At 41.1% G+C, this 24229-nt stretch overlaps 1 protein-coding gene across 16 annotated transcripts in view; it reads right to left on the reverse strand.

Moving 5' to 3' along the window:
- Positions 1–156: 156 nt before the first annotated feature.
- LOC107389974 (dedicator of cytokinesis protein 9) overlaps positions 157–24229 on the reverse strand; it is a 101084-nt gene continuing 77011 nt past the window's right edge. For 3 of the 16 annotated variants that reach the window (XM_015966430.3, XM_070543985.1, XM_015966429.3), the window contains exons 28-53: positions 21543–21689; positions 21365–21448; positions 21153–21264; positions 20219–20397; positions 19915–20031; positions 19043–19154; positions 18828–18961; positions 17245–17359; positions 17093–17159; positions 16953–17000; positions 15960–16096; positions 14968–15083; positions 14755–14892; positions 12686–12868; positions 12411–12524; positions 12127–12342; positions 11996–12053; positions 11806–11912; positions 11580–11702; positions 11384–11497; positions 8336–8482; positions 7448–7658; positions 6499–6689; positions 5993–6093; positions 1911–2049; positions 157–1002 (exon numbers count right to left, since the gene is read on the reverse strand). In XM_015966430.3, coding sequence (XP_015821916.1) covers positions 877–1002; positions 1911–2049; positions 5993–6093; positions 6499–6689; positions 7448–7658; positions 8336–8482; positions 11384–11497; positions 11580–11702; positions 11806–11912; positions 11996–12053; positions 12127–12342; positions 12411–12524; positions 12686–12868; positions 14755–14892; positions 14968–15083; positions 15960–16096; positions 16953–17000; positions 17093–17159; positions 17245–17359; positions 18828–18961; positions 19043–19154; positions 19915–20031; positions 20219–20397; positions 21153–21264; positions 21365–21448; positions 21543–21689 — 3336 coding nt within the window. In that variant the 3' untranslated portion in view covers positions 157–876. Of the gene's footprint in view, positions 1003–1910; positions 2050–4686; positions 4831–5992; positions 6094–6498; positions 6690–7447; positions 7659–8335; positions 8483–10543; positions 10574–11383; positions 11498–11579; positions 11703–11805; positions 11913–11995; positions 12054–12126; positions 12343–12410; positions 12525–12685; positions 12869–14754; positions 14893–14967; positions 15084–15681; positions 15726–15959; positions 16097–16952; positions 17001–17092; positions 17160–17244; positions 17360–18827; positions 18962–19042; positions 19155–19914; positions 20032–20218; positions 20398–20864; positions 20913–21152; positions 21265–21364; positions 21449–21542; positions 21690–24229 lie in introns of all 16 variants that reach the window. The other 13 variants (XM_054746895.2, XM_054746897.2, XM_070543983.1 and 10 more) reach the window with 12 other exon arrangements.

A 24229-nucleotide genomic window follows, 5' to 3' on the forward strand; every position in this document is an offset into this window, starting at 1 on the left:
ATAGTGTTTTTATTTAAAAGAAAAGCATTAGGGAATATCTTTGTTTACAGCAGAACAGTGACTTGTGTTAAATATAGATAAAAACAATGCTGATCAAATATAAAACACACTTTTGAACTTTTAAAAAAACATAAAAAAGTAAAAGGTGTGGTCCCCCCCCCCACACACACACACATTTTATCGCTTTGGCAAAACAAGTGAACAATTTTCTTACAGTGTATGATCCACACAGCAAGATGCTTTGCAAATATTGCACAGTCCTTTTTATGTACAATAATGAACAATTTTGAATATATTTTGTATACAACGACTTTAAATAGAAAAGCCTCACCTGCTCTAAGACAATAAAGTGATTTAAGATTTAACTCTAACATAATTTTGCAAATCCACGTTTTTGGGAATTTCACACGGAGGGAGGTGAGCATTGATATTTGCAGCATTCATCAACACAGTGGCTTAGAAAAGTAGAATTCTGTACATGGAAACAAGACGTGGAGTCAAATGGGGTGCTTGGGAGGTGGTGGCGTAACAACATGCATGTAGAAAAATGTCTCCTTGGAAAACACTGCTCGGTTTTTTCAGGTGAAGATCAAAACTAATCCATCCGTTATGCAGAAATAGTCTCTATCATGATATTTTGTAGGACAATCACCAATTTTCTTGGTTCTTTCTTTGGTGATATCTTGTAAACGTGCTCATTACCAACACTAAAATTCCTCATGTATGTTTTAGACGTCCAGTGTCTTATTTGTGGTCGACTGAGTGGTCTAAACCATGAGGGTCGTCTCCCGACTCCCGCTAAGCTGATCGAGGCACAGTGGCCTCTGTAAGCAACACTTTCCCACCAGAATAAACCGGATGCAATCCGGATCGGGGTCATATCACAGAGGCCGAGTGTGGGACACCCTGGATGGTGACGGAGGTCGGAGTGCCACTGATGGCGTTGAAGATGTGAAGCGAGTCCGGGAGGACACTCTTCATGCCATCTTCCACAGGATTTATCTGTGAGGAAAGTTACATTTTAGACAAAGGCATATCTTATTTTTGTTCACAGAACAGACAAAATAAGAAAAAGCTCAAATTGGAAGTTAAAAACTTTGGGATTTTGCTCTAAACTAATAAAAATCACAAATTAATGAAGTTAATTCCACAGCTAATAATTTGTTACTCCATTGCTCTGATAACATGACCTGTAGATCCTGGTGAATTATGGAATAAAATATAAAAGCTAAACAAAACTTCCACCAAGACTTCCTCTTTTTTTTTTTGTTTTTTTTTTTTACACAAATTCCACTAAAAACTGCTCCCTGGGCCTTTTTTCAACACGTTTTTCTTCTCAATAACCATTCAAACAGAAAATCATAACATACATAAAATCAAACAAATAACACATACAAAAATGATAAAGGACAAGGCATTTATGCCCCAAACAACTAAATTAGATGTATTTAACATTAAATAAAATGCAAATACACACATCAACATACTTTACATGCAGTTTTCTGTAAAAACATGCTGTGTCAAACATACAAAATCCTTTAAAAATGATTGTTGATCAAGCCAGATGATGTTTTGCAAAGATTTAATATTGGGGTTTTAAAATGTACAATCTCTGTGAAGCCTTTATTGAAGGATAATAAACTTGTTTATGATCTGATTTGATAACGCCTCAGGGTAAAGAGGTGGATAACATAACTGCAGAAACTCCAGCTGGTTAAAAGGATTCAACTCATTTTCATCTGGCTGCACCAACAATTAACTCCATCTTTGTTTTGGTCAGATGCTTCTTGTATTACCATCAAATCTGCTCATGTCAGCACAAAGAAAAAACAAAGAATGATGTTATGGCAGGTTTCTGAGGCGGGTTAAGTGGCATTTTTGTCAGAGTGATTACAAAGATTTGAGCCTACCTGCTCGTGCATGATGATCGACAGCTCTCGGGTTAATTCTCTATAGTTGGCCTTCATCTCGTCGTGGTACTCCTGTTGGTCCTCCTTGATCATGCGCTCGTTGATGCCTAAGCCATGGCCACAAGCTTCCACAAAATGCCTGATTAAGAAAAACACAGGTGATTTATGTCACCCAACAGTTTTAAAGGTGTACCAGAAACAGTTTTTTTTAAATAAATGATACATTTATGATAGGTGGCCAAATACATCCCCATAATAAAGCCATAAGATGTAAAAACTGATGTCCTCCTGTGTTAAAGAGCAGGTTCACTGAAAAAAAAGTAATGATAATTTCTGATTATAATCAGTCACGCTGAGTTTTTCATGCAGGATGTGCAAGAAAATAGTCTCCTACACCCAAGGGCGTCAGTTTGTTTTCAGAATTGCTGGGGACAATAACCATACACTTGAGTGGGGTTTAAAAATTGCTGGGGACAATATAGGCTAGCACAGGGGTCGGCGGCTCTGTAGCCGCATGCAGCTCTTCCATCCATCTGATGCGGCTCTCTGTGCTTATAAAATAATGAATGGATATTTAAATAAAAAGCTTTATATTTTACTGCATTAATTTTACATCTGTATGCCAATTCTAAATGTAAAGATTTTCTGCGTAAACCTGAACAGTTCCAACCCAGTCTTACTGTGAGACCGGGTTGACGCGTCACGCTTGTGCGTAATCATATGCGCTTCCTGAGCTGGAGGATGTCAGATTCTGGGATTCTCCTCAGCTCCTGGATGCGTCGCCACATTGGAGACAGGAACAAGCACTATTCAGCCAAAGTTTCATAATCAGGGAACATTTTCTAAGTGACAAGTCTCTCTGAGAGACCGGGTTTGGAACACACTCGCTTCATGGGAGGAACCTTCTCACATGCGCTCTGGTTCTGAGAGCCTGGATTTGTATTCTGAACAGTCTAAACATGTTTTTAAAAGAAGCGTGTGACAAAAGTGGTACCTGCTCAGTAAAACCACCAACAAGGTGAAAAATATCAAAATATTGTAGGCAGAGACGGGCCACAACTTCTGGATCATCTTTATCGTTTTATTGATTATCTTCTTATGAAAGATAACTTTGACGTACACGAGCGACCAGGCGTGTTGCAAGATTTTCAAAAGTGTGGGAGATGTTGTCTGTGCCTAAAATAATTTGATGTTATTCACCTTGTTAGTTTAATTTCCATAATAGCGGAGCAGGTGCGAATTTTAGATGCATATCTCCGTTTGAAACATGTTTAAACTGTTCAGAATACAAATCCAGGCTCTGTCTCGTTAGATTGGTGTAACTAAAGTTTGTACTGAATGAAACTTTACATTAAACCATGTTGAAAAGAAAAGGATCCGATTAAATCATTTCCCCTCATTTACAGTCACGACGTACAGCGCAGTGCGCGTGGCTCTGGGGTTAATCAAGTTTAGTTGTTTCTCTTTGCAACAATCTTCACAAGAAGGCAAAACAGTTAAATGGTAGGTTACAGATATTTCCATTTGACTGTTTATTTTGATGGATAAACTCAAGGATGCTGGCTGTTTTGAAAGAATTACCCCGACGCACACTGATGCGCATGGATGAGCTTGGAAAAATGTTCTTTTTATGAAATTATTAAACTTTGGCTGAACAGCGCTTTTTCCCGTCTCTAATATGGAGACGCATGACGCATCCAGTCTGAGGCAGAATAGCAGCGCAGAAAGCTCCTGTAGAGACATTTGATTACGTACAAAGTTCATATGGAGCAGAAGCGGTCGGGCCACGGCAGGTGAAATGTTCCTAGCCTACATGAAGTGGAACTGTTTAATTGTAACATTAATATGTTACTGGACACGTTGGTCTGGTTGGTTAGACCAGTGTTGGAAGTGGAAAACACACACACACACACACACACACACACACACACACACACACACACACACACACACACACACACACACACACACACACACACACACACACACACACACACACACACACCAATTAAAATAATGCTGATAGCATGGACTAGAAGACAGGTGATGGTTTTATTTACATGATGATCAGGCTGCTGTAAAATGTAATCTCCATCCACATCCAGACAGAATGATCCTCTATTCTATTTGCTCTGTTCTTGTCTGGGCTGATGTAGCTGATGGTGCGCGCGGCGCGCCTAACGGCTGTGGTGCACATTTTACGCATTTGGAGAGGTGGGCTGGATGCTTTGCTTTTACTGGAAGATGGTCCACTTAACGCACGGGTGTAGACTACATATTAATGACAAATGAATGAAAATTAAATTGGGAGTTTTTACTTCATATTTTAGAAATAAAAAGGACGGGGGAACACATTTATGACGCCTTTTTAAACAACATTTTCTAGAGCGACCTGCCTGCTTCACTTAAGTCACTGCTTATTATGTCTGTCCAATATTACCGTGGCCCACCCAAAAATGAAAACCTGGCACCGCGCCTGTAACCTCTGCAAATTGTTGTTCTTCACTTTATCAAACTCAGACTTTGTACAGCTAATGTCAAGATGTAAAATTATGAATTCAGTCGAGCTCTTCCGTCCCTCCCTCTCCTGCTCTCCTGGAAACCCGACATCGGCTGTCAGAAGCGGAGTTGAAGAAGGAGATGAGGCAAACAGAGTGAGTGCGACATAGAGAAACCAGACAGGTGTGGAGGTGAGCAAAACAGCTGGAAAAGTGTGGGTGTTGAATCCCCCACGGGTGCGATGTCCATGCGAGCGACCGGTACCTGCTGCTGTCACCTGGTTGTGAGCAGCTCTCTGCTGTCTGAGGGTAGGCCCCGCCCACAACGCTGCGGCTGCTGCGGTGTTTTCTTTACTGTGGGAAACGGGTAATAATGGCTCTTTGATGGGAACAGATTGCCGACCCCTGGTATAAGATCTGAGCTGGTAAAACAAAAATCCTCATCAGCAGGCTTTTTTGGACACAGCTGCCAATCACAAATTTTGCCGGGGACATGTCCCCGGCGTCCCCGGTTAAAATGACGCCTATGCCTACACCTATCTCCTGTGTTAGCTTCTGATAGAAAATGAATGGTGAAAATATAGGATTTGAAAAGCCTGAAAGATCTACGTCCCATTGTCACTTAAAGCTGCAATCTGAGGGTTTCCCTTAGGAAACACTCTACCGCTAGGCCACTAAGAAGGTGAATAAATATGTGAATACACAACATAACATGAGCCTAATAATTGTAAAACAATGTGTTTTGTTGGCTAGAGGAGCGCATTCATGAATGAGAGGCGCTGCTTTCGGCCATAAATACGGAAATGAAACTAGGACATTGTGTGATAAGCTTGTCAGCCTCTGTGGTGCCATCAGATAAAAGAAAAAACATGGGCAGCTACTTTAACATTCATGGACTCACCCATCTTGACTCACGACGAGGAAGGCTGCTGTTAGTTCAGCGTCCAGCAAACAGCAGAGAACGGCTGTTAGAAGCTAACCATTAGCATTAGCAACTCCACCATGCAGCAGAACTCCTCCAGGCTTGTGTTATTTGTGGAGATGAGACATCAATGTCACAAAGCAAATAGAGTTTGTGTAGCATTACTGTTAGCCGATCAGGGGAGAGATGTCCAAATATCAGGAAATAAGACGAAATCCTGTCGTCTGAAGCTGCTTTCTCCTCCAGCTGACTTGTACTTCCTGAAACAGGCATCCGAGCACAGACGGGATGATCCCACTTCTAGTTTAGAAGTGGTGGGGACATATCCCTGGCTAAAATTCAAATATGGCTTGGGCTAGTGTTAGCTGTAGCTTGAGGTAGTGTTGTTCAGTGGTTAGCAGTACCATGACCAATGTTTATATATTGTGAATATTAACGTGGGTTGGGAAATACAAACTCATGGTGTGTTAAACCAGCTTTTCTCAAGATGAACCATTTGTCTGTGGCCATTTGAACATTACTAATGTACTAATTGGAAAGAAAAGCAGAGATGGCACAGACTTTTGGTACGATATTTGACACCCCAAGATGGCTATAGCCAACTACAACATGGTAAACACTGTTTTAAAATTTAGGACCGCTTTAAGAAACTTAAATCTCACCTGAAAACCTCTTTCAGCTGTTTGACCTTATTATCTGGGTACTTCTTGGCACATGTGTCATCCAGAAAAGCTCTGGCGTATGCAAGTGGTCCTGCATTCACCTACAAAAATAGGATTTCATTTAAATGTATTCAGTTTGTCAGATATAATAATAAAAATAATGCATTGAACTTATATAGCGCTTTTCAAGACACCCAAAGATGCTTTCACACACTCTCACATTCACACACTGCTAGTGATGGTAAGCTACTTGTAGCCACAGCCGCCCTGGGGAGGTCTGACAAGAGGCGAGGCTGCCATTTGGCGCCGTCGGCCCCTCTGACCACCACTAACACAGGCAGGTTGGGTGAAGTGTCTTGCCCAAGGACACAGCAGCAGGATACCCCTGGCGGGAGCTGGAATCGAACCCACGACCCTCCGATCATGAGGCAACCCGCTCTACCACCTGAGCTACTGCTGCCCCAAGATATGTGTGCATGTTTGGTAACGAGATCCAAAGCAGGCACCTGGACGCTGATGCTGCCTTGCAGTTTGAGCTGCAGACGGATCATGTCCACATCATTGGAGGAGCACAGCTGTTTGATTTCGGCCACTTTGTTGCTCATCTCGTCTATGGCCACCTCGATGGGGCTCAGATCGGTGTGGTGCTGGTACATCACTGCGATGCGTTTCTTCACATAGGGGAAACAGTGCGTGGCTGCAGAACAACAAAGGGACGGTTCAAAACCGTTCTTTATGACTCAGTTTCCACTTGTGCATCATCAGAAGGTCCCCGCCAAAAGATAAGAAGATATAGCTAAACCGTTGTCTACAGCTCCATAAACCGATAAATGTGTAAATATGATTGGGAAACTTCAACAAACAGCTGACATGTTCAAGTTCTAATCAACTTCTTCCATTTATGATCAGAAACTTTCTGCTAGGTTATGCCACGTGCTAAATTGGGTGGGAACTGCTTTGATGTGCTGCTAAAAGATTGCATTAGGAAGGAAATTATCTAATGTTTCCCTTTTAAGTTATATTTATAAAGCAGATGTTTAACACTAAGATTATTTGATCTATTCAATTTTTTGCTTTGGTACTAATATTTGATTCTTTTTCAGTAAAATCTTCAATTTTAGAAATACCTTAGATATTTTGTTTCTAGTGATTTAAAATTTTAAATATTTAGAAATTTTGATTAATTTTATGATTGTTTTTTCACATTAGTTTTTTATTTAAAACAAATTGATAAAATAAAAAAAATGTGTTCAACAGCAATATTTACCAATAGGTTTCTGCCACATTGAAAATCTCGTAGCTTAAAAACTGAACAAATAGTATAAAAGATGAACTTTGAAAAAAAGAGAACAAAAACTGTTGGGAAGTGAATTTCTAAAAACTGACAATCTTAAATATATCCTCATTGTTGAAGCTAATGCCAGATGTTAAATAAAGGGAAATAAAGTCCCTTACTGGTCAGTATAGTCCTGCGTTTGCACTGCTCCTCCACACCGCCTTGCTTCTTGCCGGATACTGTGAAAGGCATCTCAAACACAAATCGACGGATGTTGTGGCTTCTTTCAAAGTCCGTCTTCCTGTCAACCATCTCCTTCTCGTCCAGGTACGGAGTCACGTGCGTCACCTGTATGTATGCGTACTTAGAGTCCAGGTCTTTGGGATTTATCTAAAGATGACATAAATTCAATCATTAAAGGTCAACTTTACTTATATTTTTTAATACATTTGCAGTGGTCTCTAGTAGGAATGAATGCCTTGTAAGTCTTTTTCTGGAGAAAAAAAGCTCCAGTGTGCCTGTTTGAGAACGAAGAAGTAAGCTGGAGGAGAAAGTAGCTTCAGACAACATGATTTTGAGTTTTATTTCCTGATATTTGGACATCTTACCTCTGATTGGCTAACAGCAACACAACTGTACCACTGACTCTATTTGCCAGCAATATTTATGTTTTATTTCCACAAATAACACAAGCCCGAAGGAGTTCTGCAGTGTGGTGGAGTTGCTAATGCTAACAGTTAGCTTCTACTAGCTCAGATGTTCTCTGCTGTTTCCTGGACGCTAAACCAACAGCAGCCTTCTCCATCGTGAGTCAAGATGGGTGAGTCCATGAATGTTAAGTGACAGTGTGACGTAGTTCTGCAGGATTTTCAAATAACCATCTGTCTAATATCAGAAACTAATGCAGTAGATAGGTGTAGGAGACCATTTTCATGTTCAGCCTGCATGTTAAACTCAGACTGATCATTTTCTAAAATATTAAGAAAGATATAGTTTCTCAGTGACGCTGCTCTTTAAAAGTTAAATCAAACTAAAAGGCATCATATAAGGGCCCCACAAGGTCTTACCCGTCCTGAGTCCTGAATCATCTTGACGTTCTCCGGTCCAAACTTGTCAGAGTACAGCTTCAGGAGCCTCTGGGAGATCTCAGAGAGAGGGGTGAATTTTGGCTCCTTGTAAATGTACTCCTTACCATCTTCATCTTCAAAGAAGCCCTGATGAAGAGACCAATTCCCCCAAAAGTTAGCTTAAGTAAACACAAAACTGAGTCAGTCTAGGGAACACAACATCAAACCAAGCTACGGGCGAGCCGAGAGTGGGACACACTGCCTAGTTCTTAAAACAAAACCAAATTTGACTATAAAATCAGAGGCTAGCCACTAGAGAACAAATTAGCAGAGGTGTGACCAAGTCACTGCTTTGCAAGTCACAAGTAAGTCACAAGTCTTTCCAGTCAAGTCTCGAGTCAAGTCCAAGTCAAAGATAATCAAGTTCAAGTTGAGTTCAAAGTCAATGATGTGGAAGTCCAAGCCAAGTCCAGGGGCCTCATTGAGATCCATTCATTCAAGCTGGCTTACGCACAAAACGGGGTGGGAAAACTGTGTAAGCAACTTTCCACGCAAACTTTGGGATTTATGAAAGAAAACTTAGCGGAAAAATGTGTGCAACTTTAAGTTGACTAAGGACCTGGCGTACGCACATTTTGGACATGGAGAGCACCTGCAGTGCTGCTGCTGCGAAGGATAAAATTATGAAATCCAGCAGCATTATCACTTGTACCGCTTTGTGCGCACACAGAACAAGCCACCCCGCACTCACACACGCATGCGCACGCGCACACACACACACACACACACACACACACACACACACACACACACACACACACACACACACACACACACACACACACACACACACACACACACACACACACACACAGAGAGAGAGCCTGAAGTGCAGAATACGGAATGCAGAATATCAGCAGGGGGACAGATTGAGACAGAATGTCATGTGCCTGTGACAGTGTGTGTGTCCTGTCACTGTGACCGGATTGATCATGCGCCCTGGCTACTTGTACAGAGGAGATCTCTGTTTGGGTGACTGGTTAGCGCACATGAATTTCACCCGGGAGTCTGGGGATCGAATACCGATTGGATCATTTTCTTATATCCGCCACAGGTCTCTCTGAAGAACTCAGCATTGACGGCTTCAGCGACGCTGTGCCTCTCCATGGATTTTCTCTTATTTGTTTTGCAAAAGCACTTCCTTTCATTTCTCCACCTCACCCACAAGTACCTCAATTTCTGCTTGTGAAATAGCACTTCCTTGATCTGCGGTCGGGATCGAAATGCTGCAACAAGCCGGCTTATGTATATGCATGAGATCCACGAGGCACTTTGCATTGACTATTTATGGCAGTAAGTGGGCGTGGCGAGGGCGGGATGAGACTAAAATGCAGCTGAGAAACATTCTCGTTAGTCTCTGACTTAAGAAGCGGAGATTGCGTGCAGCTGTGCGTACTCCATGTTTGATAGATCACAAACCTACCTGGCATAAGTAAAAAAAATTTACTGAGCTTAAGTACAGTTTTAGTAAGGATTCTACGCAATGTTTAATAAATGAGACCCCAGGTCATTAACTTTGAATTTTCAAGTCATAATCAAGTCATCAGTCCAACTTCAATTTAATGACAATGATAATAAATCAATTCCAGAAATAAAACTTCTTAAAGCTTCATTTATTTGCTCAGACAAGCAGAAAGTGCACCTGAAACTGATTATAAACAAAGTGCTGCTGCATGTAGCGGTACAAGATCACACCCAGAAGGAAGAATGACTCATGATTTTTGTCCATGTCGGGCCACTTTTGTGCTAAAATATCAAATATGCTCAAGTCATCATCAAGTCAACAGATGCAAGTCGATTCAAGTTGCAAGTCATTGTTGTTCAAGTCCGAGTCAAGACGTAAGTCTTTATAAATTTTATCAAGTCAAGTCAGAAGTCCTTGGAGTCCAAGTCATGTGACTCGAGTCCACACCTCTGCAAAGTAGCATTAGTTTATTGTTATAATAAAGATCAAAATTCCTCCAAACAGAAAGGCGAAGCCAAGCGTGATTCTGTAAATGAACGGTTTAAGGGTTTCCTATCACTGGAGCAAATCTGAGGCTGAAGCACAGCAGGAGTTAAAAAGCTAAGAGAATAAAGCGCTGCAGACCACATTAGTAAAGGAGCACATCACAGCTTACAACACCACTGCAGACCCAACTAATTTACCTCAGCCTCTGAGTCAGTAAACTGGTACTGCTACAGGAGTGTGGAAAAAAGATCAAAAAACATTGTTATGTCATAACTACAAACACACACGATGACTCCTGTTTTTACTGGAAGGAGTGTAAGGAATATTATTTAACAAAAACAGCTGGAGGCTGACAATGAACTCATAAAAGAAGAAGGTATACACTGAAGCTTTACAGTCTGGTTTACTTTAAAGCAGATTCGGTGAAATGAAGTGAATGAGAGCCATGCAGCACGGCCCTTCAAACAGGAAGCGGTGACGTTTACTGATGGCTACCGGGTCATTCCATGTCAACAAAACTTGACGTTATACCACCTCAGCTTTTTGTTTATTTAAGTGAAAGGTGGTGAAAAAGTTACTTGAATATGTAGGATTTACTTTCAGATTTAAGGAAACAAATCTAAATTTGTACAAAAAATATAAACGACCAAGCAAAATGTGAAGTGACACAGAATGGTCCGAGCTGTGTTGGACGAGAGGATTAAAGCATCACCAACACCACCGCAGAGACTCGGGCAATCCAAAACAAAGCAAGCAGGGTGTCCTGCACGACTTACCGCTGCCTTCAAAGAGGATAAAAATAAAAAAGCAGAAAAGGCGTATTAAGGTCGGTCACAACCTGCTGCTGCATGCGGTCTCGTGCTCTTAAAAATATAAAACCCTGAGCTACTTTGGGAGAAAAATCCTCCTTGTCGTGCTTTTCTGTGAATTCAAGCTGCATTATTTAAAGTCACATTTAGAAACAGCACTCTAGTTTTTACAGGGGAACCTAATGGGTCGCCCTAGTGGACAGAATCTGTTACTGCAGCTTGACTCACCTGACCAAAGAAGGCCACTCTGAAGAAGGTTCCCAGCAGCCTCTTCCCTGTGTGTATGACCTCTGTCACCTTGCTGTATGCACGATGCAGCGTGTCATACAGGTGGGCCAGTTTCTGTAAAAATGAACACAAATTCTTTTAAGCCATGTCTGGATTCTTAAAGGGAAGAATCGTTCTAAATTAGTGAAACGTTTACCTCAAAGTCCCTGCGCTTCTCATAAATTGGGATTATGAGTTTGTAGATGTCAGAGATGAGCTCGTAGCGCTCTGCTTTCCATAGCCCATCTGCACATTCCTCCAGAAGCTCCATTAAAACATCCTGAGGGGACAACAAATGCCCAACATTAGGCACATTAGGTGTGAAAATACACAAAAATACTTATTTTGCAAAGTTGCACGATGTGCAGTACTACAGATCGCACCTCGTTGAAGTGGACGTCCTGCATCCCGACGTCCTCCATCATCGCTGCTTCCTCATCGATGTTTGGGGTCACAACTCGGAAGGCGGAGCAGCCCTGCTTGAACATGCCTGCACACAACAAGAAAGATCAGATCAAACGATTGTTGATTAGAACAATTAAAAAAACTTGCTGCATCAGATTAGTACAGCACCTTTTCTCCTGAGGTATTCGGCCACAAGCGCTGCAACGTGTATGTAGCACATGGCCGCCTGTAAACAAACAAGTCTGATCAGAACTGAAGAAAATGAACTGAAGGAGCTTCAACTGGGTCTGACGGCAGACCTCCGACAGGTCTCCGTTCTTCACGTGGATTCGGGCCATGCTGTCGAGCCAGGTCTTGCGTAGCTCGGGTGTGCTGGCGTAAGACTTGGCCAGGCTGTACTGCAGGTCCACCAGCATCTCCGGGTCTCTCTCGTGCTCCTTCATCTGAGCCGTGGCCATCAGAACCGTCCTGATGCGTTTGGTCAGGTCCTTGACGTCTGACGGGAAAGCTGTGTTCTGTTGATGAGGATGCAGTTATCCTAAAGTGTTTAATTCATCATGAGCGTGCAGGTTAAGCTTCTCACCTTGATGGTTCTATCACTGTTGGCACAGTTATTGATTATTGACAGAGACTGCTGGAAGCGGGTACTTCCAATACCGATCACATCAGCAATCAGCTGACTGACAGCAATCACCACCTGAAAACACATAAAAAATATGAGAATACTTTTCAATTTAACCCTGAGAAACAAATATGTGACACTTTTGTCTAAAATAAATGAAAATTGTCATGTGGAGATAAACATCTTGTTTTTATAGCTAAGGCTCATAATTGGTGAAGACAGAAGAACCACCTCACCTGTAGGTGTGTCCTAACAAAGGACTTCCGACCCGTGTAATCAAAATTGCTCTTCATGAGAAAATACAGCAGGTGGGCTGCGTCACTGCGGATGGAGCTCAGCTTGGAGTTGCAGCATTTCAGGATCTCGTAACAGAACGCAGCACACATATCTGCTCGTCCTTCGAAAAATGTGCACGGGAACTACAAAAAAGGGGGAAAAGAACCAGTTCTTAAACCAACACTAAAGAGTTTTTACAATTTGAAGCTACCGTCTTCAAACTGGTTTCAGTGGTTCTCGAGCCAGAAACTCTGTGTTCCTCCACTGACTAGAACCTGAACTGAAAGGTTTTGTAGTTGAGGTCGCGGGAACTCTCTACTTGCGTTATGGCAATAGCTGTTCACTGTGCCGGTAGCTCATATAAAGGCTAGCAGCTAGCTTTTTTTTTGTTTGCCAACCATCAATAAAAAGCACAAGAAGAAGTTTGCATTTTTGTTGGCATCATGGCAGAGCCTGGGGGTAAATGTCTTTGGAGGCGAAGCAAATAGTGAACATCGGTGCAGCCAACGCTAGTTTGAGGGAGCTAAAGGAGGTGTAGGGTTTGGTAAATTGAGTGCTTTAAGAGCTCAATAGATATTTTACCTCTACTTATGACCAATAAGCTGAGATACTCTATCTAACTATAGAATATCACCCAGCTTGGTCGTTATTGTGCTTTAATCAGAAGATTCTAGGATTCTTTCTTTATTAGGGGATTGTACACTCTTCGTTTTGATTCAGAAACAGTCAGGTTTATAAAAGTAAGAATTTACTTTACCAACAATTAAAACATGACAAATTCACTAAGCATTTACTGTGATGGATGGAGCTAGATGTGACGTATGAAACCTCTGTGTGAATGCGATGTTAGTCAGAACTTCCGTATCTCGGAGAGCTGCGTTCTGGATGTAAAAGAATTTGGTTTGCGTTAAGCTATGAAGTTGATTATTATCAAAAACCACATCAGATGCTATATGTGTGTCTACATTACTCATTTTCAGAGACCCTCTTGGTGGATCCGAAGGTCAGAGAGGTTGGATGACCTCTGGCACCGGAGGGCTGTGGAATACCACCAACCCTTCAGTCCAGAGATGTCTCGGGTCACGACAGACGGATGGAACCACACGTCTGAGAAACTTAAGGAGTCTAGCCAATGTCAGCTCGTTCTGCAGGAACCGTTTGCTTTATCAGCTTCGCAGGTGGAAAAAGGTTTTGACAACGTGTCAAAAGCTTTGGTGGTTAAAGAGGCGTGCTTTAGGTGGCCGGTCTGAAGCTTCTCAAGAATCACCAGAGAGATCCAGTTTTAATGTTCTCATGCTATGATTGTGTAGCCAACCAGAGGTTGACAAGTTTGAGGGATATTACCAAGAATCTCAGAAACACACGCCCTCTTTGACACCGGAGGCTGTATATCATTGAGCACAGATTAATTAAACATTTCATTATTCTATAATTATTATAAGTAGCAATAAGTAAATGTTCATTTAATGATTATTTAAATTTATTAGTTGTGGAAGTTCATCTTTAATTATAAAATCTTCTTTCTTCTGTGAAGCAACGAGACTTAGACAAGAAGGTGCTCTGTGAGGGAACTTGAGGAGAGAATGTTTATTGTTATGATTTCGTTATCTCTGTCAGAGCTGCAGGCTCTGAGTTCCAGCAGGTGGGATGAAGGCAGGCTGATTTAAAGGGAACACATGCAGTCTCGTGTCTCCTTTTTGACCAGATGTTGGATGGTCAAACAGTACCTAAAAACTGACCATTGCTGGATGTTACAGAGGCTACAAAATCATGGACTGATGGTGACCTGGCTTTGTTGCTTTTGGACTTGTAGGTATTTTTGTTCAACAGTGTGTATCTTTTTACTTCGTGGCTTATTTAGTATCAGTTGGATTGATGTTAGCATTAGCTTGTTATTGCTACAGTAGGCTGTGGCGGGGTCGCATGTGTCAGTTGTAATTCAACTTTCAACCAGTAGGAGGGAGAAGAGGAACACTTGTTTTGTGTTGCTTTAGGTTTTATTGTAATTTTGACAACTGAGAAGCCTTACCTTGTAGATAAAGGTGCGCAGTGAAGTGAAGACCTGCTTCAGAGCTGTTTCTGACTGATTGATGCGCAGGAAGCAGAGATGGACATCAAACACCTTTTTCATGAGGGGGCCGTGGCCGTGATCAGCGCATAGCTGTGTCTATGGAGAGGAAGGGCGTCAACTGGAACTCTGTGACTTTATAGGGGTGTAACTTCAAAATAAAATAATTTTTACCTTAAAACCCATGATGAAGATGCTGAGAGTGTCCAGGATTGTTAGACACACTTCAGTAGCAATGTTGGACTCCAGAAGTGACTGATTCAATACATCCGCATCCGAGTGGCTGTAGGCTGAACAGATACAACAAAATGCTGTAGCCAGTTCATGAGCACTCCTAATGTCATGTTAACTTTACCCACAGTGAGTTTTTCATTAAATCATGTCAAACTCTTCAGTGTTAAGGCAAAGCCGTTTGAAAGATATGACTTTCTTTTTATGCAGTTTCATTCCAAATAGAAGGCAAAGATGATTTGTTTACAAATTCAATGCAAATGAAACAACTAACTTTACTGCAACATGTGCACATTTTGTTTTTGACCATGTACTTGTGCATTCTGTAATATCTCACCGTTAAAACCAACCTTTAGTGATGAGTTGTTATTTCTTTCCATCATTTTTCTAATCTGTATCGATAAAATGACCTGCTTACTCACCAGTGCACCAATGTTGTTTGACTAATTTAGAAAGTTAGACTCTCTTCGTTTTGGAATGAAACTCAGTTGCATTTTACATGAATTTCTTTCACAAAATAAAATCCAGAGCAGATGAGCTGAGGGACAGGAAGCTTTAGAAAGCCAATGTTCAGTTAAAAATATGCATGCTATATCTTTTTCCAAACAGATGAACAAAGCGAGCAGCAAACATCCTGACAACCTGACACATTCTTACCATGCTCTACAGATATTCCAAGTATACTTGAAATCTTTCTTACACTGAAAACACAAAGAAACTGTATTAAACGATGCCATTTAACAAAAATAAACACCTGGCTTACTTCTAAAATACTCTAGGCCCCATTTTTTTAAAACGTTTTCTCAAAGATTTCTGCTGGATTTGCAGAGGATGAGGAAGGAGATGACGTAAGGCATGAGGAGTCAGACTACTCTAGGTGACGAAGAGGAGGTTTTTCTGATGTCTGATGACAGCTAGTAGATGGAGACACTTACTGTAGTTAAAAGTGTATGAGTTATCCAGGCTGCTGAGCTGCTGTAAGCGGGCATGCATCATTCCCGCCCTGTTACGGGACACAGGCAGAGTCTGAGACTTCCGCTCATGTGCTACAGGTCCTGCCCCATCCTGGTTCCTGATGAGGAAACAGGATAATGTTAGACGAGAGCACCGGAGACTGGCCGAGTTAGCTTAGCAGGTAACCATAGAAGATGCCCCCTTTTACACAGAGAGGTGCAAATTGCTGGAAGTTCGAGAAAATGCGCAAATCACACGAGAGTGTGTGATATTTTGAAGGGGAATGTGTTTGGCATGCTGAAGGGGTAGTCTGGGTCTTTTTCAGTGGGTGTTTGTTGGAAAATGTATAAAAAAGCTTTTTGAACTAATTCAGTTTGGAGAAATTGAGAATACGAGTTTTGAGTTGATTGGCCCCACTGTGGCTCGCCTTTAATAGCTTCTCACTCTGTTCAGATCTAACATTTATTTCTCCAAACTGAGGTTGTTGAAAGAGCTTTTTATGACAGGTACGATGCTCATTGTTCATCAGTTTTCCTCGTAGTCCCACTTTGAAAAGGCAGAGCCTTCATTTTAAGGTACGGGTGAATGGAGCATGAAGCTAAAGTCATGCACGCTGAGAAAAAGAAAAGTGGTCAGTTTGAAAAATTAAAAACCCAAAACAGCACTGCACGGTCCATAAGACAAGAAAACGCCATGCAGTTAGTCTGCCAGTTCCACCTTTGGGCTTACCCAAGCAGGAGAGGGCAGGAGCCTGGGTTTATTAAGTTAAACTTGCCGGCATTTGAGTGATTAGAGATAGAAACAGTGATGGGAGGTTAGAGAGAATGAATGCCTCAAAAAAATCTTTATACTTATTGCATTTCACTAAAAACAAGTCCACAAATACTCATGGAATGGCTAAAACTGCCATTTTTATTTCAGAAATAATATGTTGTCTTCTCATAATCACCGTTGATCATTTTTATCAACATTACCTTGCGATATATCTTTTCCCCATGTATCTAAACTGGTGGAGGCACACCCTGAAATAGGAGACCAAAGTCAGTCATCACACATGTTGAGAAGTATTTATTGTAACACCAAAGCGTTCAACAGCAATAATAAAAGCTCTTACTCAATCAAAGTGAAAAACTCCATCAACTCGGCAGACGAGGCTTTGTTCCAGTAGGTGAACAGAGCATCTATCGAAGACAAAGACGCCAAAGAGGTTATTGTTATTTTTTTAAATTATTTTTCATTAAATTGCAAAAGCAGCTCAGTATTTACCCTCAGACATGCTCTTGAGGATGTGTAGGAAACACATGAGGAGGCTCTTAATCTCTGCCTGGTCCAGTTTATCACAGCGTAGCAGGGTGCTTCCCAGCATGGAGGCAGGCTGGCTCTGGTTGGTCACAAACAGACGGATATTAATCACAACACAGGCAAGTGAGGGGAGTTTGGTTGTGTTCTGGCTGAGTCTCGATTTTAATAAACCACTTCTGGTTCAGTAACAGCCAGCAGATCTTAGTTTGGTTTTGGGCGTGTGCATTTGGCCTCAGAACTGGCACAGGACTCCTGCCCACATAAATAAAACTAAAAAGGGCTAAGATCCAGAACTGGTTTGATTTTAGCATCTCGTGTGCTTGAGGGATTTTTGAGTCGTCATTCAAACCCAACTTGAACTGAGGTATTTCTCTTGGGCTGAATTATCTTGAGGCCTCAACCAGTATGGCTACCTAAAGAGCTGGTTCACCACAGGAATTCTCCAGAAGCCAACAATCTAACCTTGATGATTGCCACTGAAACAGATGTTTTATGACTTGTGATTTATTTGTCAGATTTAAAGATCTGGGATGAAGTTGTCAGGATGGAGTAATAGACTTGTTCTAGCAGACGTTGCTCGCCTCTCTCTGTTCGTGTGTGTGTGTGTGTGTGTGTGTGTGTGTGTGTGTGTGTGTGCATGTGTGTGATGGAAAACGTGACTTTAAACAACAAACACCATTTCTAAGACTGAGAGAAGAAAAAAAAAAGCCGCTCTACCACAGCGAGGGGTTTGGAAATTTACCAAGCATGCATCTTTTGCCAGGACTTAAGTCTAGACCATGAAACTGTCTGGGGATGACTTCATGGAAAGCATGAGATGGTTTCTCCTAAAGGGTGTTTTGGGGAGAATATCTAGGTTAAAGTTAATGTTCCTGTAAAGATGGAGTTATTATGGTTTGGTGTCCTCTGTTCATTATGTCTGAAACACACAAATATATAAAAAATACACACACACAAAAAAGGAGAATAACTACAAGAAAGTCAGATTAAATGACCAGAAGGGATGTTGTTTTCAACACTTAGACATAGGCTGTTTATGAGAAAGTGAAAAATTCCCTCTAAATTTGCACGTTTGTCAACATCTTGAGTCATTAGTGAGGGCCATTAGAATCACGGGCCAGTTTTCGAAAACAAGAACAAACTGAAAAATTGAAAAAAGCTCAGAGTTTCAGAAAGTAGGACATGCCAACGCACACAGGAACATTCCCTGATGGGACACTCCGAGGAAGTGTGGAGGTGTTTTGTACTTGAAGCGGAACAGGCTGCAGGACAATCTCTGGGACACAGGGGACAGCAAGCAATGAGAAATCCACGGTGAGGCGTTTGGAGCATGAGGGGACCATGCTGTCCTTAGCCTCCACTAAGAAGCAGGGAACAGAGTGTCTCCGTGCAAATGTATTCGTCTGCCGCGGTTTCCGTTTGACGATTGCAGGAAGTTAAAGTGAACAATTAACAAAATGAACTTTCTGTGACTTTTTAGCTATTATCTGGGAACTTGGAACCATTACAGGGAGATTAAATCAGATTAAAATCTCTTTAGAGATTACCTTATCCAGAGAACTGCCTTTGTCAGTGTTCCTCTCAGGCAGGCTGTTCCCAGAATCAGTGCTGATCAGTGAACCGCGAGAGTCGGCGTGGCGCACAGAGTTAACGTTGGGGGTGGACGCTGCATGAGGTGAAGCTGTGGACGAGATTAATCAGGCTTTTTAACACCTATTTGTCAAAGAAATGACTATTTTGTTCCACTCATTTGATCACCCACTAGTGCCCGAGATGGCCCCAAAAACATCTTTGTGCAAGCTGGTGTCCAGGAATGTGCTGGACCTGGGTGGGGTCATCAAGGTGTTGCTCTGGAGAGGATCTTCTCTTCCGTTCTGATGGGTAAAAAGACACAAAAACAAAATGAAAAATCATTTAAAAGCAGTTTATTCTCACAAAATCTAAAGTTTTAGCTATGGAATAGTAATCACAGACCATAGATCAAGATCTTTAGTCTTAAAATCCAAAAAGAAAGTGCAGTTTGATCCAAAAATTTGATTTACTTGCTGTATTCTTGAGCTTTTCTTTCATTTAATTATTAAAAAATTGTTGATTTTAGAAGCCTAAATTAAAATTTCTTAACACCTTATGTATAACTGTGACTTAATTTACTTGCAATGCAGATAATTTGTTTGTAGATTAGTCATTTTTACATTTATCCTTTATTTTTTTGCTGTACAGGTTTGTTAATTTAGTAGATATTTAAACACAAGATTTCTGTGAAGATTTATTGTTTCTAAATTTTCAGATACGAGTAAAACCGGAGGAAATGGGAGCATCTAGCTTAAGGTTTACTCATTTTGATCTATGCTTCAGTTGATAGTTTTTGTATTTATGTCTAAAATATTTAAAACTTTTTGGCACTTTTGGAGCCAATTTGTCATCTTTTGGTTTTGCTTCTTGTGTTCATCGTAACCTTCTCTTTGTAATATGGTGAAAAAGTCATTTTACACAGATATAAGTTCAGATTTGTGAAAATAAGACAAAATGTGTTTTGCGAACAAGTCTTTTTAGAATAAGGGTTAGAGTTCTCTTTGTGAGAATAAAAAATGAAAAACTTAAAGCCCATCAGCAGCCACTAGGTGGCGGTCTTACATTATTGGAGTGGTTGATGGGGAATGGAGAAACCTCCTTCACATTGAGCCTGTTGACGTTCTCTTGAAGCAGACCAAACAAGGGAAAGTACAAGGTGGACAGCCTGGCCTGCTGGCTCTGAAACAATAAAAGTAGGTTTAACTCATAAATACGATTACACACACACACACACACACACACACACACACACACACACACACACACACACACACACACACACACACACACACACACACACACACACACACACACACACAAACACACACACACACACAAGTGGCAAAAGAAAAAGAACTGCGCATACCTTGGTGGTGTAGCGATCATCGAAAGTGTGTTTAACCATGAGGTTCTTCAGCACCTGGATGGCGATCTGACGAATCTCTCTGAACTCCTGCAGAGCAGCGCTGACCTCCCTGAGCAACAGTCCGACCAGGAAGTGGTTCCTGCAGAAGTCCTCGGTCAAGGAGTAATCCATTTGGAGGTCTGAGGAGAAGAGAGGACATCATTAGTGAAGGAAGAAACTAAATGGAAGAATGTGAAACCACAATCAGCCCCAAACAATGAGAATAAGTACTTGATTTGATGCTAGCCTAATGAACTATTGCAAAGGAAATGCAGAAATACCCAAACACAGACACAAAAGCAAACTTATACCTCAGAGTTGGGCTGATTTCCACAGTGAAAAAGTACACCAACAGTGTAGAAAGACAAACAAGATAAAAGCAGGCAGTGGTAGCTGTTCACATCTCAGATGAGCAAAGCAATCTCAGATCCACACACACACCCTCTCAACAATTTGGTTCTACTTAAATTTTTTTTAAAACCTGCAATTTAAACATGCAAGCTTAAAAACATGTTTTTTTCTGAGAAGAGTCCCTTTTATCACTCATCAAGGACCTCAGCGATGAATGATCACATTTAGATGTGCAGGCAGCACTCCTTGCACCTACCTACTGGAGTATCATAAGACTCCACAGTATCACATGGAGATAACACAGCTAATTGAGAAAAACAAAACACAAAGAAAAATGTTTTCTATAATAAAATAGTTGAAATAAATAAATGAATTCCATACAGATATATAATCAGCTCCTTGAAATAAAGAATAAAAGACACGTTACAAACTCGGCACAGTACTGCTTTCTTTTCACTTTACAAATCTTTTGGATTCAAAAGTCTTTCGATTGTGCCAGAAAACTACAAATCTGCCAGTAAGTTGTATGAATTTGTTATCTCACCTTGAAATCTCAATATTCTCCCCTTCCCAAAAGGCATGGGCAGGTTTAGGGGCACGTAGTGCTCGTGGTTGCACACAACACGCAGGAACTCAAACTTAAACTCAAACAGAGTCTGGAACAAAGAAAACCAGAAAAGCCCCCATCTTTACTAAAGTTTTCATTTAAATTAGGTGTTATTTGTATTTCTATGGGGGCGGTTTTTAGTGCCGTACCTTTGGATCTCCAGGCATAAAGCAGCTGATATAGTTGTTGATCTGCTTGAGCACAAAGCCCCGGTCCATCAGGTTAAAGCAGCGCTGCAGGACGTAGAAGTAAAGCTGTTTCTGTTATTATTTATGCAAACCAGAGACACAGCAGTGAGGCAGCACAGAGGGTAAATGTGGGTTTGACCTTGATGAAGACCGCCAGGCTGTGGTTGGCGTTTCGAGCAGCATCCAAGTTGTCCTTGTACTTCTGAGTGATGTGTGGCATCATCATGTTGACCAGAGTCTCCACAGTGTGATGGAAAGAAGCTGAGAAGCGCTGATTTCTGGACAGCTGAGGGACAAAGATGGTTGTTGTTTTAAACGCTACAGAGGTCTGACCAGCAGCTCAGTTTTCACACCAACGACCAACAAAGTTAGAATTTTGTTACAGATTTTACTATATTTTACAAAGATGCTCTTCAGAAACTTTAAGAAGCAATCACGACACACAGTCATTATTATGTAAATAAAAAATTAAACACAACTGATGCACGTACATTTATCTGGATTGTTAACATTCCTCCTGAGTGGAATAAAATAAAATGGCATTTTCAAGATCCCCATTTCAGCATTTAAGATTATATTTATAATGTTTTTAAAAAACTCAGCTCAGTTGACTTCATAGGGTTTTATTTTTATATGACACAAGAACTTTTATATGTAAAATATTTACCAGAATGAGGAATAATGTTAGTTTTTATTTTATTTGGATGTGTTCTTAAAACTATGCAGCATAGATAAAAAAAAGTTGCATTATAAAGTTGATTCTTCAGCGTGATATATTGGAGATGTGGCGTAAAAGCGTGTGAGGAGGGTCAAATGAGTGAGTCTCACGCTCAATGCATGTGGGTTGGCAGCCCTGCTACCTCCTGAGTTACTACTGCATTAGCTCGGACTAGCATTAGCTCAGACTAGCGTTAACGGTAGCTCAGTCTAGGATTAGCTGTAGCTCAGAAGAGTGTTAACTCATTCACTGCCAATGATGACTAAAGTTGTCATTTTAAATCCAAACGTTCACTTTTGTCATTGGCAGTGAACTCATGCTCTAAAGCAGATCTTCATCCACATATGTCACACGTCACGTGATCAGGAAGCAGAAAATCCTTGTGTTAGGACACATGTGTCAGACACTGGTCCGTGGAACATTTTTATGTGGCCCGCGAGATAAATATAAAAAATATATTAAAACTGACCTGCTGGCCTATTTTACCTCAAATACTACAATTCCCATGATGCTTTGTGGCATTAGCGCAAAGCCAAAGCGCCCCCTCCTTTGTGTTTTTTCCAGCGTCTGCTACCGTGTCTGCAGCTCAACTGTCTCGGACAAACTAAGCACTCCTCTCACTCAGCGCCGAGTTTACTCAGTTATTTGCCGACATTGAAGCCCAGAAACGGAGATTTTAACCGCTCAGTAATGTGTTCAGGACTGAAAGAGAAAGTTTTCCAACTAACTTCCAGACAGAGCTGATACTCCAGCGAGCAGCGACACGCTCAAATCAGCATGACTCTGTGGCTGCTGTAGTTTTTATTTTTCCTCCCCGACACACAATAACGTGGTCAAGCTACTCAGACGCTCTCCATGCTCACCAGCACAAACCTATGTGAGCACCTGTTGTCATCTAATGTTGTCATTATTATGATGAAGATGAACAAAACAACAGGAGTCTCCTCCTCAGCTGAGAGCCCAACTCCATGATGCAGGTATCTGGCTGGAACAGGTGAGCATCACAGTAAATCAGTGGAGCAAACTGAGCTTTAAATATTTTGGTTTTATGCTCTTTTTCTGCTCCAAAATATGAAAGTTAACAGGTGAGATATTGCATTTTCATTTAAGATAAAATAATATTTTTATTTTGTTGTTGGCCCGTGAGAAAATATTTAACCTACAGTAAAACAGGAAGTGGAAAGGCTGCAGACAGATGAATAGAATAGAAAATCCCTTTATTGTTCCTCAGTGGGGAAAGCTAGATGTCACAGCAGCGATGACATTTATTACAGGAGAAAAGAAGGAGAACAAAAAATAAGAAAAGTGAATAAACAACAAGAAAACATAAATCCAGAATAGATTTTAAAAATGCTGAATATACAAGTAATGAATACCACTGATGCGTTTTATTTAAAATTGACTTGCTCGTGTGTAATTTGGTTATTCCCCATTTAGTGTTAATGCAAAAATAATTTTTTTTTTCCAAATTAAAAGGTTCAAAATTGCATATATGTTGATAAAAGAAAATGTGCTAATTTGCCGTCACTTTTTCAAAAAATATTAAGTTTTAAGTTTAGCCCGCGACTTCGTCCCAGATTGTCATTTCGGCCCAGTGTGAATTTGAGTTTGACACCCCTGTGTTAGGAGATAGATTTGGGCCGCTGCTGTAAAAAAGTGAGGCGCGAACCGGAAAAGCTTCTGCCGATCACAACGGATTATGAAAGAACGGATACAGCTCGAAACGCGCGGATTCTTCCTGATGTAAGAGGTGAGTCTCCTCTTTGTTTTGGTTGTTTTGGCGTCGACATCATCCTAGCGCACAACGTTTTGTGACTCTTAAAAAACAGTAAAAACAGTGAGAAACGCTGGCAGCGAAGGGCTTTACCGATCAGGAAACGGCTGGTAGCGAATGAGTTAACAGTAGCTTGGACTAGCATTAACCAGTAGCTCGGTCTTGCATTAGCAGTAGCTAGCGTTAACAGTAGCACAGGCTAGCATTGTTCAGTGGCTAGCATTACCACGACCAGCATTTATATGAAGTGGGTTGGGAAATGTTAATTTAAGGTGGTTTGTCTAAGCTTATGACGTGTTTAACCAGCTTTTTTTTAGCTAACCGTTTGTGACCA

This window comes from Nothobranchius furzeri, chromosome 14 (genome assembly GCF_043380555.1).
Source record: "Nothobranchius furzeri strain GRZ-AD chromosome 14, NfurGRZ-RIMD1, whole genome shotgun sequence".
NCBI lineage: Eukaryota > Metazoa > Chordata > Actinopteri > Cyprinodontiformes > Nothobranchiidae > Nothobranchius > Nothobranchius furzeri.